Source organism: Stenella coeruleoalba, assembly GCF_951394435.1.
Source record: "Stenella coeruleoalba genome assembly, chromosome: 5".
NCBI lineage: Eukaryota > Metazoa > Chordata > Mammalia > Artiodactyla > Delphinidae > Stenella > Stenella coeruleoalba.
In genome coordinates, this window is record NC_137150.1 from 96,012,669 (window position 1) to 96,027,987 (window position 15,319).

A 15,319-nucleotide genomic window follows, 5' to 3' on the forward strand; every position below is an offset into this window, starting at 1 on the left:
GTTTTAAGAGGAAAACATGCTATTTTGATGGACTTAGTGAAATAACTTCTTACAGTATTTCCTAGAGTGAGCAGTATTACCACTTTTGCAGGTGCTGGGCCTGTTTGCTCTGAGAGGCATTTCTTACCCTTCCACTGTTCTGTTCCCTATCACAGGGAGGCTGACTCTTACTGGTTGCATTTCCAATTGCATGTTTTGTGGGGGATATTGGAGGTTGGGAGGCAAGGAAAGAAGAAGTCAGGATGTTTCTTCCTTACCCTCTTTGCCTTGGGCAGTTATTCTGGTAGTGGTTCTAGTTCCTCTGTGGGTCCTTCTTTCACTGGACAGACCTGATAGAGCTCTAGCTTCCATTTGGAGGTACTACTTCTTCACTTTGCCCTTCAGCATAAGGGTGTAGCATTGTCCTACTATGCTAAGCTCTGGTTGCCTCACTGATTTCCTTTTGTGGCACTGCGCTTTTTCTATCACCACTGTAGCCAATTATTTGCATTACATTTTATCTGTCTTAAATATATAGGGAGGTTTATGTTTTCCTGGTTGGACCCTCACTAACATACTACTATTTAATTAAACTGATGTAACATTATAAAAATACCATGTTCCCACAAATCAGCTGAATTTCTGTCCAGGTATTTTTTTGATTAATTCTAAAACCTATAGAGCAGTGGATGGGGCTAGGCGAAAAGGAGGAAGGAGTAATTCTTGTATCTTAGCAGTAACTTGGATAGTTGTGAGCCTGGAGCCACTTCACCCCTCTCCCTGCCCCTAACAATTCGTGTGATAATCTATATGGTAGGCCCATGGTAAAATTAAGAGTTTTTATTTTTTAAAAAGTTAATGTAAGCATTTGTCTACCACTTTACAAGGTACATTTTTGTACATTATTTCTTCCCATAACAGTGCTTTTAGGTATGTAAGGCATTTTTCAGATGAGGAAGCAGGCCAATAAAGATTGGCAGAACTCTGGTAAGTGACAGAACTGGTTGGTACTTAAATCTTTATCTTTTAACCTCTAATCCAGAGATGTTTTTGTTATACTGGACTGCCTTTGAAAAAATGGCTGTGAGAGCTGTTTCATCCCTTTAAAATAATAGGAATAATAGGCAAGTAAGAAGATGATTAAATGGGTAAACTGTCTGAATTTCTTGTATTGTTGGAGAAGGAGGATAGGAATAGAGAGAGTATTAACATTTATTGAGTACCTGCTTGGAGCCATGGCAGTGAACATAACGTTATTTTGTTTGATTCTACAGTAGTCTTATGACATAATGCCATTATTGTTATGAATTGAAGCTTAAAGAAGTTAGATAAGTTATCCGAAGTTGGATATAGCTTTCCAGTTTCAAAGTTCAAGCTTTGTCTGTTGTTTTTAATATTGCAACTATATAATTTATGGCCTAAATTGGGACACTTGAGAGAATAAAAGGAGGCTTTATTAATAGCTACGCTGGGCAACCCATGTATACTGGGGCTGTCCTATACAAACTGAGATGTGTAGTCATCTATATTTTGAGTGTCTTTATGGATTTGGAATTTGTGCTGGTAGACAAGGCCTGCCAGGGTCAACTAAGGAGAAAATCACAATCTGAAAATATTCCTGATAATCAGGGTTAATGGAGAGGGATATATGGAAGGGGAAGATTTATTAAATAAATTTGATATTTAACATTTCTGATGCCCTCCTCTTCTATTTTATGAGTATAGAAACAGATGGTTGGCACCATGCACTTAATCCCACATTTTGTTTTAAGATTACTAGTCAGTGTGGAGATTATGCATTTGGCATACCCACGTAGAAACTGAGGAAATGAAAAGGTAGATTCTGCTGTATTAAAAAAAATTTTTAATTAAAAAATTAGAAAAAATTTAGATGTTGTATGAATGATCATATATAAACATAATACAGAACTGAGTTAGATGAGTGGCATCTTCCAGTGTAAGATAGATCTTATATGTATCTTATGCATAATATATATTTATATATACACATACACATATACATATGAACACATACCTACATATACACACACACAAATACTCATACTAATGCTTAGCCTGATATGTATACAATTAGTATTCACACAAAGAATCCCTACATCGGTTAAAAAAGAAAAAGAACCCAGAAGCAAAGTGACAGGGGATACAAAGCATAATTTATGGCCAGTAAATCCTACAGGAAGCTCAAACTGCTAGTGTTAGGAAATAGCAGACTAAATGTTTCACAAAGTCATTACTGTGGTTTATGAGATCCTGCAAGATCTGCTTCTGTCCATGTCCCTAAACTCATCTCGCAGCATTCTCTCCCCTCATTTATAGCACTTCAGTTCAGCCTACCTCCTTTCAGTTTTCAAATATGCTTAAGCTCTTTCCTGTTTTCTGACAGAAATTTCTTCTTCTGGCACTTTTAAATTTATTTTACAACATGATCTCTAATCATTTTTTTGTTTGTTTGTTCATTTTCTGTTTCTTATTCTAAAATACAAGCTCCATGAGGTCAGGGATTTCATCTGTCTTATTTTCTACTCTATGCCTGGTGCATTTTGCTCAGTTCTTAGAACATACTAGGAACTCATAATAAAAGATAATAATGTATGTTATTGAATGGGGAAAGAACTGTTAGACATTAGTTGAGGATTTTCCATGCAGTTAGGAACAGAGAATAAGCGATTATATTGCGGCCCCCGTATTCTCTCCTGTCATCCTTGCCCCATCCAATATCTAATGTATTCCCAATCAAATAAGGTTAGCATAATCAGGAAATCTATCAAACAGCAACATAACAAGACAAAAGAAAACCAGGTGTCTATCCTTAAGATCTTTCAGAAGGAAAACAAATTAAGAGACTCTGCACTAGGTAAAAATAATAATTTATAATCGTTGTAATGGTTGGGTCATTTTGAAATAAGAAAATTTGGTAAACATATGACTCATTATTTTATGAAGTTAATCTTTTGCATAGTGACTAATTGCTACCTCATCTTTTAGCCCCATTCTTACTCCCAATGTCTACTCCTGTGAGTTTGGTTAGATATTCACATGGACAGGGATAGGGCAAAGATGTCTGTTTCCTGTGTTACTTGGTATGTAAATGTTTAAGAACTTGATGATTTGTTTAATTTTCTGACTAAAAAGAGGTCCTTCGTGGGACTGAGCCAGAAGTCACATATCACCATCTCCTTTATGCCACTGTGAAATGCTATCCCTTTCCTAGAACCTTTTTTGACATCCAAACTTGGTTTGATATCTTCCTTCTTTAACTTCCCTAATGAGGTAAAGAAAAGGAATTATTATTCATGTGTCCCAACCCTTTTCTTCATGTTTTTCCTAGATGCCATCACCATAATTCCTTTGTATCCTTTATGACACTTATATTTTAATTATTTGTTGTAGTCTTTTTCTGCCTTCATTATTTTGTAAATCCTTTTAGGGCAGTGTGAGTGATTTTCATTATTTGTTCTTAGGAACCTAATAAATATTTGTCAAAGAAATAAAGGATGGATAATGGGTATGCTTAAAACTCATTGTCCTATAATATTCTTATAAATGAAATAAAGGGAGATGAGTCTCATCTTTAAAAATCTAAGACTATATACCTCATCCCTCCTCTTCCATTAAGTTTTAACACCTCCCTTATCACAGATATAACATTTAGACAATTCTGTTAAGGTTTAATGATAATATTTTATATCAGCCCAGGTGGAACTAAATAGAATAAATAGGTATAGCTATTTATATTCAGTTGCTGAGACACTTTTGGCATCTGTAAAGCATTTTATGAATTGCTGCCTTTCTTTTATCCATACTTTATTGTTTATAAATAGTGATCATATTTAAAAACAGCCAGGAGTTAATAAAATGAGATAATTTTCTAGTCTGTTAAATATTATGTACCTTGAAGAAGATGGTTAAATAAACTAAAGCTAGCATTTTTCAGTGTATAAAAAAGATCCCTGAAATCCTTATCTTAAATTTTTAATTTTTTATCTATCAAATATGTCTATCTTTTTGTTCCCAGAATGGCTCAGAGAAGACATAAGAGAGTAAGAACATGGACTCGTCACATAAACATCTTTAATAAAGATTACATCTTTGTGCCTGTAAATGAGTCGTGAGTATTTCAGATTATTTAAAAAAAAATCGGAGAGTACAGAAACATACTTTGTGCATTTTTAGATTAATAATCAGTAAAAAGTATGGGTAGATAAACCCAGGTATTATTTTTAATTTTTTTCTAAAGAACTAGCTAAAATAATGAGTTTATCTTGGATTTTGGTTTGACAGTACTTATATTGTAAATAGTGGGGGAAAAAAATGACAAATGCCCACAAGACTATAATGGCTTAGACATTCAGTTTACTTTGAGGTGGGACTCAAGAAAAGATTTTCTAAACAAAACAATCAAAAGCTTTTAGGATAAATTTTCAAATATTTAAGAGAACAAGCTCTTTAAGCACTAACAGAAAAAAGGTGATGCTATAAGTCTCTTTGTTTGTTTATTAAAGCAGATTCTCAACAGGAAACACTAATTATATAAAAGTAAATGAGTTTGACTTACTCAGATTTTATCCTAAGAAGTCTTAGTGCTTTTTAAATTAGTTTTGGAATCGTGTTCAGATACCACAGTGGACTTCTTCAAAATTGATGTTTGTTATACCCACCTTCTCAGCTATAGTTCTAGAACGTATTCTTCTACATTGTTTAGATTTTGTGTTATTAAGATTATATTTCTTTTTCAACAGGTCTCACTGGTATCTTGCAGTCATTTGTTTTCCATGGTTAGAAGAAGCTGTGTATGAAGATTTTCCACAAACTATATCCCAGCACTCCCAGGCTCAGCAATCCCAACATGACAACAAAACAATAGGTGATAAACTTAATATGGATGGTGTTTTTAATAATGTTGGCAACAGTAAAATGATTATAGAGAACAATATGAAGTTAAAGGATAGTATAATTATTTCTTATCATTTAGTTTATTAGAAGAAATGTCTGAAATTTTCATGATAGATACTCAAGACTCATGTATAAACAAAATGTAATTGTCAGGTTTTACTGTTATATCAAGTTTTATCATAGCAGTTTTTATAAAATAATCTTTCTAAAAGATTATAAATCTTTTTTTATAAATTATTATTTTTATAAAATATTTTATAAAATATTTATATTTTTATAAATTATTTTTATAAATCTATTTTATAAATCTTATTTTATAAATCTTTTATAAAATAATCTTTCTAAGAATTCAAGGCATAGATTGAAATCTCCCCTTTTTTCTTTTTCTTTTCTTTTTTTTTTTTTTTTTTTTGTGGTACGTGGGCCTCTCACTGCTGTGGCCTCTCCCGTTGCGGAGCACAGGCTCCGGACGTGCAGGCTCAGCGGCCATGGCTCACGGGCCCAGCCGCTCCGCGGCACGTGGGATCCTCCTGGACCAGGGCACGAACCCGCGTCCCCTGCATCGGCAGGCGGACTACCAACCACTGCGCCACCAGGGAAGCCCTTTTCTTTTTCTTAATATAAATTAACACAATTCCTGTTGACACTAGTAATTTGGCTAGGTAGTTGCGGGTCTCTTATAATTCTTCCATGATTTTTCTTATGTTACAACCCAGATCTTAAGTAAGCAAATAAGCCTACTTTCTTTGAGGAAAAAAAAAATCAAATTGTATTTTATAGCTGTAGCCTAAGCAGCAAGCAGAATTAATAATAGCCATTACCGTTAATACTGGCCAAAACCTATCTCTTGTGGGGGAGAAAGAAAGACTGATAAAGCAACTGATTACTTTCTATTTTGTCTAATCCTCCTATGCTGCAAAAGTGTATTTATGCAACACTCTATGATCATATGTTAGAAGAACTATTACTAGGCAATAGTAATATTAAAACAGCAGAGATTTTGATAAGTAAGCAATCTATGAAGATTGTCTTTTTACAGGAAACTGGCCCCAGCTAACTGGTATTTCAAGTTTTGGCTCTGGGGTGTATGTATTGTGTGATGACAGCCAATTAAGCATTGTCAGTTTTATCCATCGATTGAATTTTTTTGTAACATTAACCATAAAAAAAATTAAATAGTTCCCAGGTATTTTTTCCCTTTAATTACTACTATGCATACAAATTACAATTTAAACTTATCTAAATACTTTGTATTAGACATAAAATAAACACACATAACTGTTTTGTTATTTCTAACTAGATAATGATCTGCATACTTCTTCAGCATCCTTGGGTACAGAAGATTCTCAAGTAAGTGTGTTTTTATAAATGTGAAGGAAGGAAAACTCATGAATATAACAATTTTATCTGGAAAATAGGGCATAGCTAGGTGGGCTATGACGGATATTGGTGTACCATAATTAAATTATGCTGTTTTATGATTCTTTGGAATATTTCGTTGGGGTAGTAAAGAGAACAAGAGAAATTATTCTTTTTGCATCTGTTTAGCTTACTTTAACTCCCTAGGTTTGTTTATAGTTTATCTGATCATCTTGGTCGACTACTTTTTCAGTTTCTATGGAAAAATGTACTTTTATTCTTCATTATGTCATCAGTTTTTGCACTCAGAGTAATTAATTACCTATATTTTATATTCCACTTTCTATTATTGTAAATTGTTGGTATAAATCATTCAAAGTAGACTCATGGTCAGTCCATACGACTCCTGAGGCTAAGATAGTTACTGTTAACTTTTCTTTAAATGGACCTCTAAACTGATATTCATGGTCTAGATTTAGTATCTTAATTGATTAAGGTAGAAACCTAATTATTTTTTAATACATACAGACAGCAGCAGCCTCCCTGGCATAGGCCTGTGTCTTTACTGTCACTGGTACGGGGTGGGCAGAAGGAAGGAGGTTTCCTTTTCTGATGTCACAGCAGCAGAATAGGGGAGTTCCTTCTTGCCTCTAGAGCCAGGTTTCCCAAATTGGGTTCCATGGAATACTTGTTCTAAGATGCAGTTTATGATAAAAAGGATTCTAAGGTCAGTTAAGTTGGGTAAACCCTGTGTCCTATTCCTCTCTTAGAGATTCACTGTTATATTAGAATAATAAAGGTGCTGAGAAGTTCTGCATATTAAAGAAAGTTTGATCTATTGATTCTTAAATTTATCAACAAAAATAACAAAATACCTCATCTCTTGTCCCTTAGTATACATTAATAATCTGCTTCTTATGCTTCAAAGGGAAGAAGTCTGTCTCTATTGATATCATATACTGAATTAAGAGAATGTGTATAAGGGCAGGTTCAGTTAACTTCTTCATCTTTGCTTAAGATAGCAACTCTGAATAGAAGTAATTCAAGTTCCATGTTGTTTTTTAGACCATGTTAAAGCTCCATAACTTCTTGAGGTCACATGTAAAAGTGCATAAACTACTGTTTCACCAGTATAAGAAATCTATAAATTAAAAAAAAAATGAAGTTGGCTCACTTTAGATGATGAAAAGAACTCTTATTTGAAATTTCAATTTTAAAGTTATTTGAAACATTTTCTATTTCTTTTTTTTTTTTAATTTATTTATTCGGTTGTGCTGGGTCTTAGTTGCATCTCGTGGGCTCCTTAGTTGCGGCTTGTGGGCTCCTTAGTTGTGGCTCGTTGGCTTCTTAGTTGTGGCAGGTGGGCTCCTTAGTTGTGGATTGAGGGCTCCTTAGTTGTGGTTTGAGGGCTCCTTAGTTGTGGCTTGCTGGCTCCTTAGTTGCGGCACACGGGCTCCTTAGTTGTGGCATGCAAACTCTTAGTTGCGGCATGCATGTGGGATCTAGTTCCCTGACCAGAGATCGAACCCAGGTCCCCTGCATTGGGAACACAGAGTCTTAGCCACTGTGCCACCGGGGAAGTCCCTATTTGAAACATTTTAAAGAGTAACTGAATATTAATTTATTCACACTAGCTTTAATTGCAAAGTCGTAAAAATTCATGTTATTTCAGAGTCCTGAGATGAATATGTCAGTACCAAAGAAAATGTGTAAAAGGTATGTACATGCTATAATAATAGAGTCTTTTCAGATACATAGGTTTACTTCATATAGGAATATATACATCTTGATTTCTTCCTGTGATTTTCATAGGCCATGCATTCTCATACTAGACTCCTTGAAAGCTGCTTCTGTACAAAACACAGTCCAGAATTTACGAGAGTAAGTAATGACAATTTTACTAAAATCTCAATAATTTTTAAGTTGCCTTAAGAATTACTGAAAAGATTATATCAGGAATTATATTTTATTATTTATTTAGATGAGGCCTGTAAATCTAATTAATAACAAATATCCCCATTATGTGTAAAATATTTCTCAAGGATTATATCAAAAGTCAATTTGGAATTTGTATTCGCAATTGAACAAAAGTCATAATTTTACAAAGGAGCACTGCAAATATTAGTGGTTGTCAAAAATTAACACTTTAGAAAAAAATAAGAACTCTTTTACATTCTTATTTTGTGTGTGCATGTGTGTTTGTAATTTTTAAATTTCCTACAGGATCTGGAAAAAACTAGCAACTAAAGTTTAAAAATAATTTGTTTAGTTTACTTTGTAATATAAGTGACTTATGTATATGATTTGTGAAAGTTGAGTTGTTGAAAAAAGTCTGGCTTTTAGTTTGAAACTCAGATGATTTTATTTAAAGTAGCACTTTTGAAGCCTCATATTATAATTTGTGCTGTTAAGGTTTAAGTCTTTTGAAATGTGGCTGGAGGCCATATATTTGGCAGCAAGTGTTTTTCCATTTTTGTGAAATTGTTGCATAATAGTAAAGAAATTTCTACTCGAGTCACTCTACTTTTTGATGATTTAAGGTATTTAGAGGTAGAGTGGGAAGTTAAACGAAAAACTCATCGTGAATTCAGCAAAACAAACATGGTGGACCTATGCCCTAAAGTTCCTAAACAAGATAATAGCAGTGATTGTGGAGTATATTTACTGCAATATGTGGAAAGCTTCTTTAAGGTATGTAAAGACATAAATACGTTTTTTATTCACAATTACCAGCATATAACCACAAATTACTGGGCAAGCAAAGAAGCAGGAAAATGTTAGAGGTAATCAAGAAATAAGAAAAAAAAAGGCATAGAACCATATATAACCCAGATATTGGAGTTGGAAGATAAGAACTTTAAAATGATTTGATTAATATGTTGGAGAAAATAGTCAAAGATAAACAAAATGGATGAAAATGGAATCTGCTAAAAAAAAAAGTCAAGTGGACATTCTCGAACTGAAAATGCATAATGATATATCTGAAATTAAGAACTTACTGTATGGGTTTGATAACAGACTGAATAAAGCAGAAGACAGATAAGGGAACTTTAAAAAAGGACAATAGAAAGTATCTCACTGTAGCTCAGAGAGGAAAAAGAATGTAAAGAAGAGAACAGAGCATAAGAGACAAGTGTGATACAGTCAAAAAGTCTAATTTACATGTAATTGGAGTTGCAGAAGGATTGGGGTGGAGAGAGAAAATAAGGCAGACACAAATTTGAAGAAAAATTTTCAAAACTCAAAGACTTGTGTATTGAAGAAGCTCAGAAAACCATAAACTACATAAGTACAATGAGAAGTATGGGTATTATTTTCTAGCTCATCAGAGACTCTATAGGAACTGTAGCAATGTTAAAAAGAAATTTTAAATAGCAAGGGATCACTCTGCTTTTTGAACTGTTAGCTCATTACTTCAGTCATAACCAGTATTATTTATGAAGATGGGTATAGCAAAAGGTATTTTTGACCAGAAGCTTGTTTGGAGAATCCTTAAAGGTACTTTCAAAGCATGAGGGTTATAGTATGCAGTTATAACTTTTGGTATAATTGGGGAGGATTGATAATATACAGTAGAACATGGTACACATTATGGAAACCACTAAACATGTTATGTTGTTTTTTTTTCCTTTTTTATTCTAGACTGGAACTTCATTATAGGGTGACAGTTCTGGCCTTCTAATACTCTTTCCAAGAGATTTGATTTTGTTTTTAGATATCCAAAGTGCCTTATTACATGACATAGTCTGAGTCTGTTATATAATTCTACTTTATGTAGCCTCAGTCAGTAGAACATACTTCTAACATAGGTGGTAGCACCACTTAAGATTGCTGGGGGGAAAACCTCAGAACACTAAATCTTGTGTTTCACAAATTTGTGCACTAATATAACAGAGTGTGGATTGAAGAAAATAGGTTTCAGGTTGACCACTCAAAACCTGTGGAACTTTGTAACTAGGCCATAAGAAATACAATTTTAATTCTAATAAAAACACTTGCACAGTTAAATCTCCACTGAGATTTGCCCCTAGAATCACAGTCAGTCCTTCATTTCAGCTTTATACTCTGGGACTCCTAATTTCTTCTTTAAGATGTAAGTCCTTCTTACATCTGGCTTCTAATAGTTTCATCAAATTTGTAAACATGATCTAGGGGTAGTCTTATTCAGCAGTTACTCATTTATTTTTTTAAACACAGGCAGAATTGTCTTTGCAGTTGCAACTTGCAACTTCCTTATTAAGCTTAACGTAATGGAAAATATATCAGTTCCTTAAGCCACTAAATTGGCTATTTCGTGGACTAAAAGAAGGTACTTCTGCAGGATTTTCTATTTTTTATGTGAGATTCTTCATATACTGCTAAGGCTTCCTCTTCGTTTCAATAGTTTCAAAATATTAACATGTTGGAAAAAATTGTGTTCAAACCAGCCTGACTTCTGCATTGTACTGAATCATTCTCTGTTTACTAATTCTCTTTGCACTAATTCACTTAAACATGCATTGTAGCATAACATATGGTGTTTAATTTTGATGTTCAGTAGTTAGCAGTTTAATGAAAATGTTCTAAAATTGATTGTGGTGATGGTTGCCCAACTCTGAATATACTGAAAATCATTCAGTTGAATACTTTAGGCAAATTGTATGTTATGTGAAATATATCTCAGTAAAGCTGTTATTTAAAAAAGTTAGCAATATCTCATTTCTTATAAAAATGAGCTTAAAACAAATTTGAATTATACTGCTAAAGTGATTGCACTCTGTCTTTTCTCTCATTAGGATCCTATTGTTAACTTTGAGCTTCCAATTCATTTGGAGAAATGGTTTCCTCGTCATGTAATAAAGACCAAACGGGAAGATATTCGAGAGCTCATTTTGAAACTTCATTTACAGCAACAGAAGGGCAGCAGTAGCTAGTTAATCTGTACAAACATGACACAGATGTTCTATACGATTACTGGAAAGCTGCTTATCAGCATTTGTGTTAGCCAGCTCACAGAGAAGAAAATAACTTGCAGTAGTTTTATAAGTCACTGTACATTATTTAAAATATACAAGATATAATATTAGGATTGTTAGGATCTCATAGATGGAGTGGAAATGGGGGTGATATAGATAAAGTCATTAGATAGAAATTAAAATTTCATAAATATTTGATATTTTTCTGATTAAATATGCTTGGATTATGCAATAGCATATGTAATGTGGGAATGTTTTTATAGATAATAAAACTATGTGATCTGTACTTCCACATAACTGGGAGTTGAAGGGAGTTAGGTCCTCCCTGGTGCCAGCCCCAGTGCTTGTCAAATTCGTTGACAAGTCACATTATATTGTAATTCTATTCTTTGCAGCTCAAGCATGCAATATGAATACTGTGTATTTTTTTTTTTAAAGAATTTAGTATCAAGGCTTCAGAAAATGCCATTTACGGCATCCCTTCTGTATAGTGTGAGAGAAGACATAATGTTAGGAAGGTGATAAAAATTCACTCATTCAATGCGCAGCTTATTTTTCTCAGTTGCTAAGTGGAACCATTACTCTATTCTAATTGTTGCTTGTTTTCCATTTCTTTTGATGTCATGTGTGGGGATCTGAGAATTTAGTTCATTCATTCAGAGTGAAATTTGGAAGAAAAATTTAGCTATCCAAAATAGGTTTTTAAAAATTGTATATGTAGCTTAACTTAGTTTATTTGAGGTATAGCTATATAAATATTGACTTCTGTCCTATTCTGACATCCCAGAATATATGTACACAGTTTCTGTAAGTATAGAAGATAAAATTGGTGACTTCATAACTTTAAAAAAATATCCTCAAAGTCTTCTATATTAATCGTTAGGACTAAATACATAATTTTATAGCTGTTTACCCAGTATTCATCTGCAAAAGCCAGATTGCTCTCATTGCTTTTGTATTTTTATAAGGACATGTGATCCCCATGGAGCATAAGTTTTTGTTAAACATTCAGGTAACAGTTCTGAATTGATGTGATGATGGTGGTATTACATATGATTAAACACTTCATAACTTTCTAATGTTATCAGGAATATTTTGAGGGGATAATTATATTGTATTTTCTCAGACAAGAAAAATGTTTTTTAATCTTCTGTTTTAAGCATCTCTTTACACTGTTACTGTATATAAAGCAGTGAAGCAAAGGCAATTTAAGATGAAGCTACAAGTCGGAACATTTTATTTCAAAATCTTGTGAATTGAGGTTGTCAGTTAAGCCTTAGTGTCCTTAAGTTTCTGTTAATCTTGTCATCATCTTTATATTGTTCAAGATATTTGTCCTTTGGAGATTTCCTATAAAGATGGTTATAATTACATGTTTCATTCCCAATTTCTGTGGGGGGGGAGGGGATTTTTTAGATGACTTAATTATTTTGTATATCTAATTTTGGGAAAGCAAGTATCTAATACATCTCCTTGTGACTTCTTAACTTTTTTGTTTGTATGTTGTTCAAAGACACCTCTGTTCTTTACCATGTTTTGAAGATTGTTTAAAATTCATTTTCCTAAATTCATATGGAAATAATGCTTTGAGAATATCAACATTTTATATTAAACATGTTTCCAATTCATTAAATTGAGGTGTAATTTTTTTCCTTAAGAAATGTGAGCCATTCTTAGAAATAGATTTTAAATTGTATGTTACTCAGTGCATGTCATATAATTGATGCTTAGATTAATTTTTCTGTTTTAGCAGACATGTGGTAATTTTGGTAATTCAGGGAACATTTTTTGAGCATCTACTACTAGCAGGCAATGTACAAGGTAGAAAAAACGGAATGACAGCTCTTATTCCTAAGTCATTTATAGCCTAATGGGAGAAATGGACATATGAACAGTTTTAATATGCCTGTTAGAAACAATCATAGAGTTTTTTGGGAGCACAGGAGGGTGTTGAGCCTTCGGGGGTGTGTGTGTGTGTGTGTGTGTGTGTGTGTGTGTGTGTGTGTGTGTGTGTGTGTGTGTGTGTGTGTGTGTGTGTGAGAGAGAGAGAGAGAGAGAGAGAGAGCGCGCGAGCACGAGGAGATAGTGAGAGGTGGTAGAGAGGTAGTAAGAGGGTTGTCACTAGACAGGGAAAGCCTTTTTAGAGAAGATAATACTGTTTCTCACAACTCTTGGGATAAAAAAATGGTAGCTCTTTTTTTTAAGAAAAAGTTTAATACCTCTTAAAATCAGCTTTTGTGTGTGTGTGTGTTAGGGGGAAAATAGGTCTAGACTTATCATACAGAGCCCTTTCTAATTTGATTCCAGTCTACATTCTATCCTCATCTTTCCACTGTCACCTACTTTTTAGTCATATAAAGTTATTAATTTATGCTTTAATTACTTTTAGCTTAACACCAAGCTTAAGCCCTTTCTTAATAGGAAATTATCTTGTGTTTTCTTTCTTTCAATACTATTTCTTTGGAAAAGTACTAAGCTAAAATGAATGTGAAATGTCTTTTGTATTCTATATATATATCTTTTATTGTGAAAATGACCTCTAATTGTTGAACTGTCTGGACTGGGAGAACTGTGAGTAGACATGCATACCCCAAAGCCCTCCTTGACCAGAACTTTTTAAAACTCTTTAGGAAAACCTGGGCCCCTTCTTCCCTCTGTAGAGTCTCCTGTAACTAACCTTGTCCTTATGGAACTTTGCAAACTTTGCCCAGGGGCTGTTAAAAGACTTGGTTCTGTGTGTATGAGGCTTTCTTATGCTGGTGTGGTTTGCACCCACCCAGGTGGTCTGTACTCTTACAACTGAGTTCGTCCCTTTTGGAAACTGGAGAAATCAGGATCAGGGCTAGTTTAGGATTCTGAAGAGAAATGTGCTTTAGATCTTTACAAAACATTTTTTTTTTCCAGAGAACTTCACCAGAGGTACATAAGATATAAATTCATTGCTATTTGATAGTAAATCCTAGCTTCCACAGAATTAAATTGACTAATTTAATTCCTTTCTACTAGATTTATTTGATAAAAACAGCTGCCCTAATACAAAATTTTTATCTGGTCCCCCATTGTGGTAAAGATAAAAAAAAGTTTCCTTTCTTGGTTAAGAATTACTCACGTATATAAAGCCACTGGGCCTCATGTGTAATAGCAAATTAAGCAACAAAGTTATTATTATGTAGCTACCATTTATATTGTGTGCTTAGTAGGTGCCAGGTACTTTTCTAAGCATTTTCTGTGTGTTAACTAATTTAATGCTCACAATATCTCTATCATGAGTTAGCTTTACTATTCCTATCCTATTTTATAGATAAGGAAGGAGAAGTAAGTGGTTACAGTGAAAGATTTTCAAATTTTTTAATCGAGGGAAATTTACAAGAAACGGCACCAAGAAAACTAACTTTATTTTGTATGTAGCTCTGTATTTCGGACATAGACAGGTATAGTCAGCCTGGGTGTTTTATGCTTAAAAATCATAGGTTGTAGAAGAACCCAGAGAACATGTGAATCTATCAGGTTTGACTAATAGATTGAGAAAAGTTGTAAAATTCAGTGAATTATATGTGTAACATTATTATTATTTTTGGAAACATTTTTAAGTGGAGTGCTCATTAAAGGCAAGGAGAGTGTTAATAAAGAGCTTAGCTGGCTAGATTAAAGAAATTGTCTCTCCCCATCTGTCCTAATTAGCTTATCTCTCCTGCTTTCATAGCATGCTGGTTATTTCAGAAAAGAAGTGAGAGGTACTTTGAAAGGACACCATTTTTATTTAGCCAATTTATAATGATTTTGGAATGGTTGTCAATTTTTGAACATAAACTGTTTAAATATTAGACCTTTTCTGTAAAAATTTGTTACTGGAAGTTTCAGGCCTTTGGGTGCTCAATTAAGGATTTTGGCCTCTTTCTTGGTTTTGGCTCAAATGATTATGTTTCCTCATTTTGGGAAGATTTCTCTGGGTATTCTGATATTTGTCCTGATAGAAGGAAACCTTCCATCATTAACAGGTATTTAAAAATCTACATTATTTTTTATCTTTAGATCTGAAGTATATTTTCTCTAAAAATAACATTATTTGATATGACTGCTGTAAGAAATTGAACCAAATATTACTCTAGTCT

General features: G+C 33.5%; 2 protein-coding genes across 18 annotated transcripts in view; both read left to right on the top strand.

The window, feature by feature from the left end:
• The window catches only part of SENP7 (SUMO specific peptidase 7), a 171,878-nt gene extending 159,086 nt beyond the window's left edge, over positions 1-12,792 (top strand). For 13 of the 17 annotated variants that reach the window (XM_079921982.1, XM_079921984.1, XM_079921985.1 and 10 more), the window contains 6 exons: positions 4,016-4,108; positions 4,740-4,864; positions 6,194-6,243; positions 7,925-8,133; positions 8,793-8,943; positions 11,028-12,792. In XM_079921982.1, the coding sequence (XP_079778108.1) occupies positions 4,016-4,108; positions 4,740-4,864; positions 6,194-6,243; positions 7,925-8,133; positions 8,793-8,943; positions 11,028-11,165 (766 nt within the window). In that variant the 3' untranslated portion in view covers positions 11,166-12,792. Of the gene's footprint in view, positions 1-4,015; positions 4,109-4,739; positions 4,865-5,355; positions 6,162-6,193; positions 6,244-7,924; positions 8,134-8,792; positions 8,944-11,027 lie in introns of those variants that run through there. The other 4 variants (XM_079921989.1, XM_079921977.1, XM_079921980.1 and 1 more) reach the window with 2 other exon arrangements.
• Positions 12,793-13,551: 759 nt separating this feature from the next.
• The window catches only part of IMPG2 (interphotoreceptor matrix proteoglycan 2), a 74,390-nt gene continuing 72,622 nt past the window's right edge, over positions 13,552-15,319 (top strand). The window contains exon 1 of the mRNA XM_079921638.1: positions 13,552-15,205. Coding sequence (XP_079777764.1) covers positions 15,121-15,205 — 85 coding nt within the window. The 5' untranslated portion in view covers positions 13,552-15,120. The remainder of the gene's footprint in view (positions 15,206-15,319) is intronic.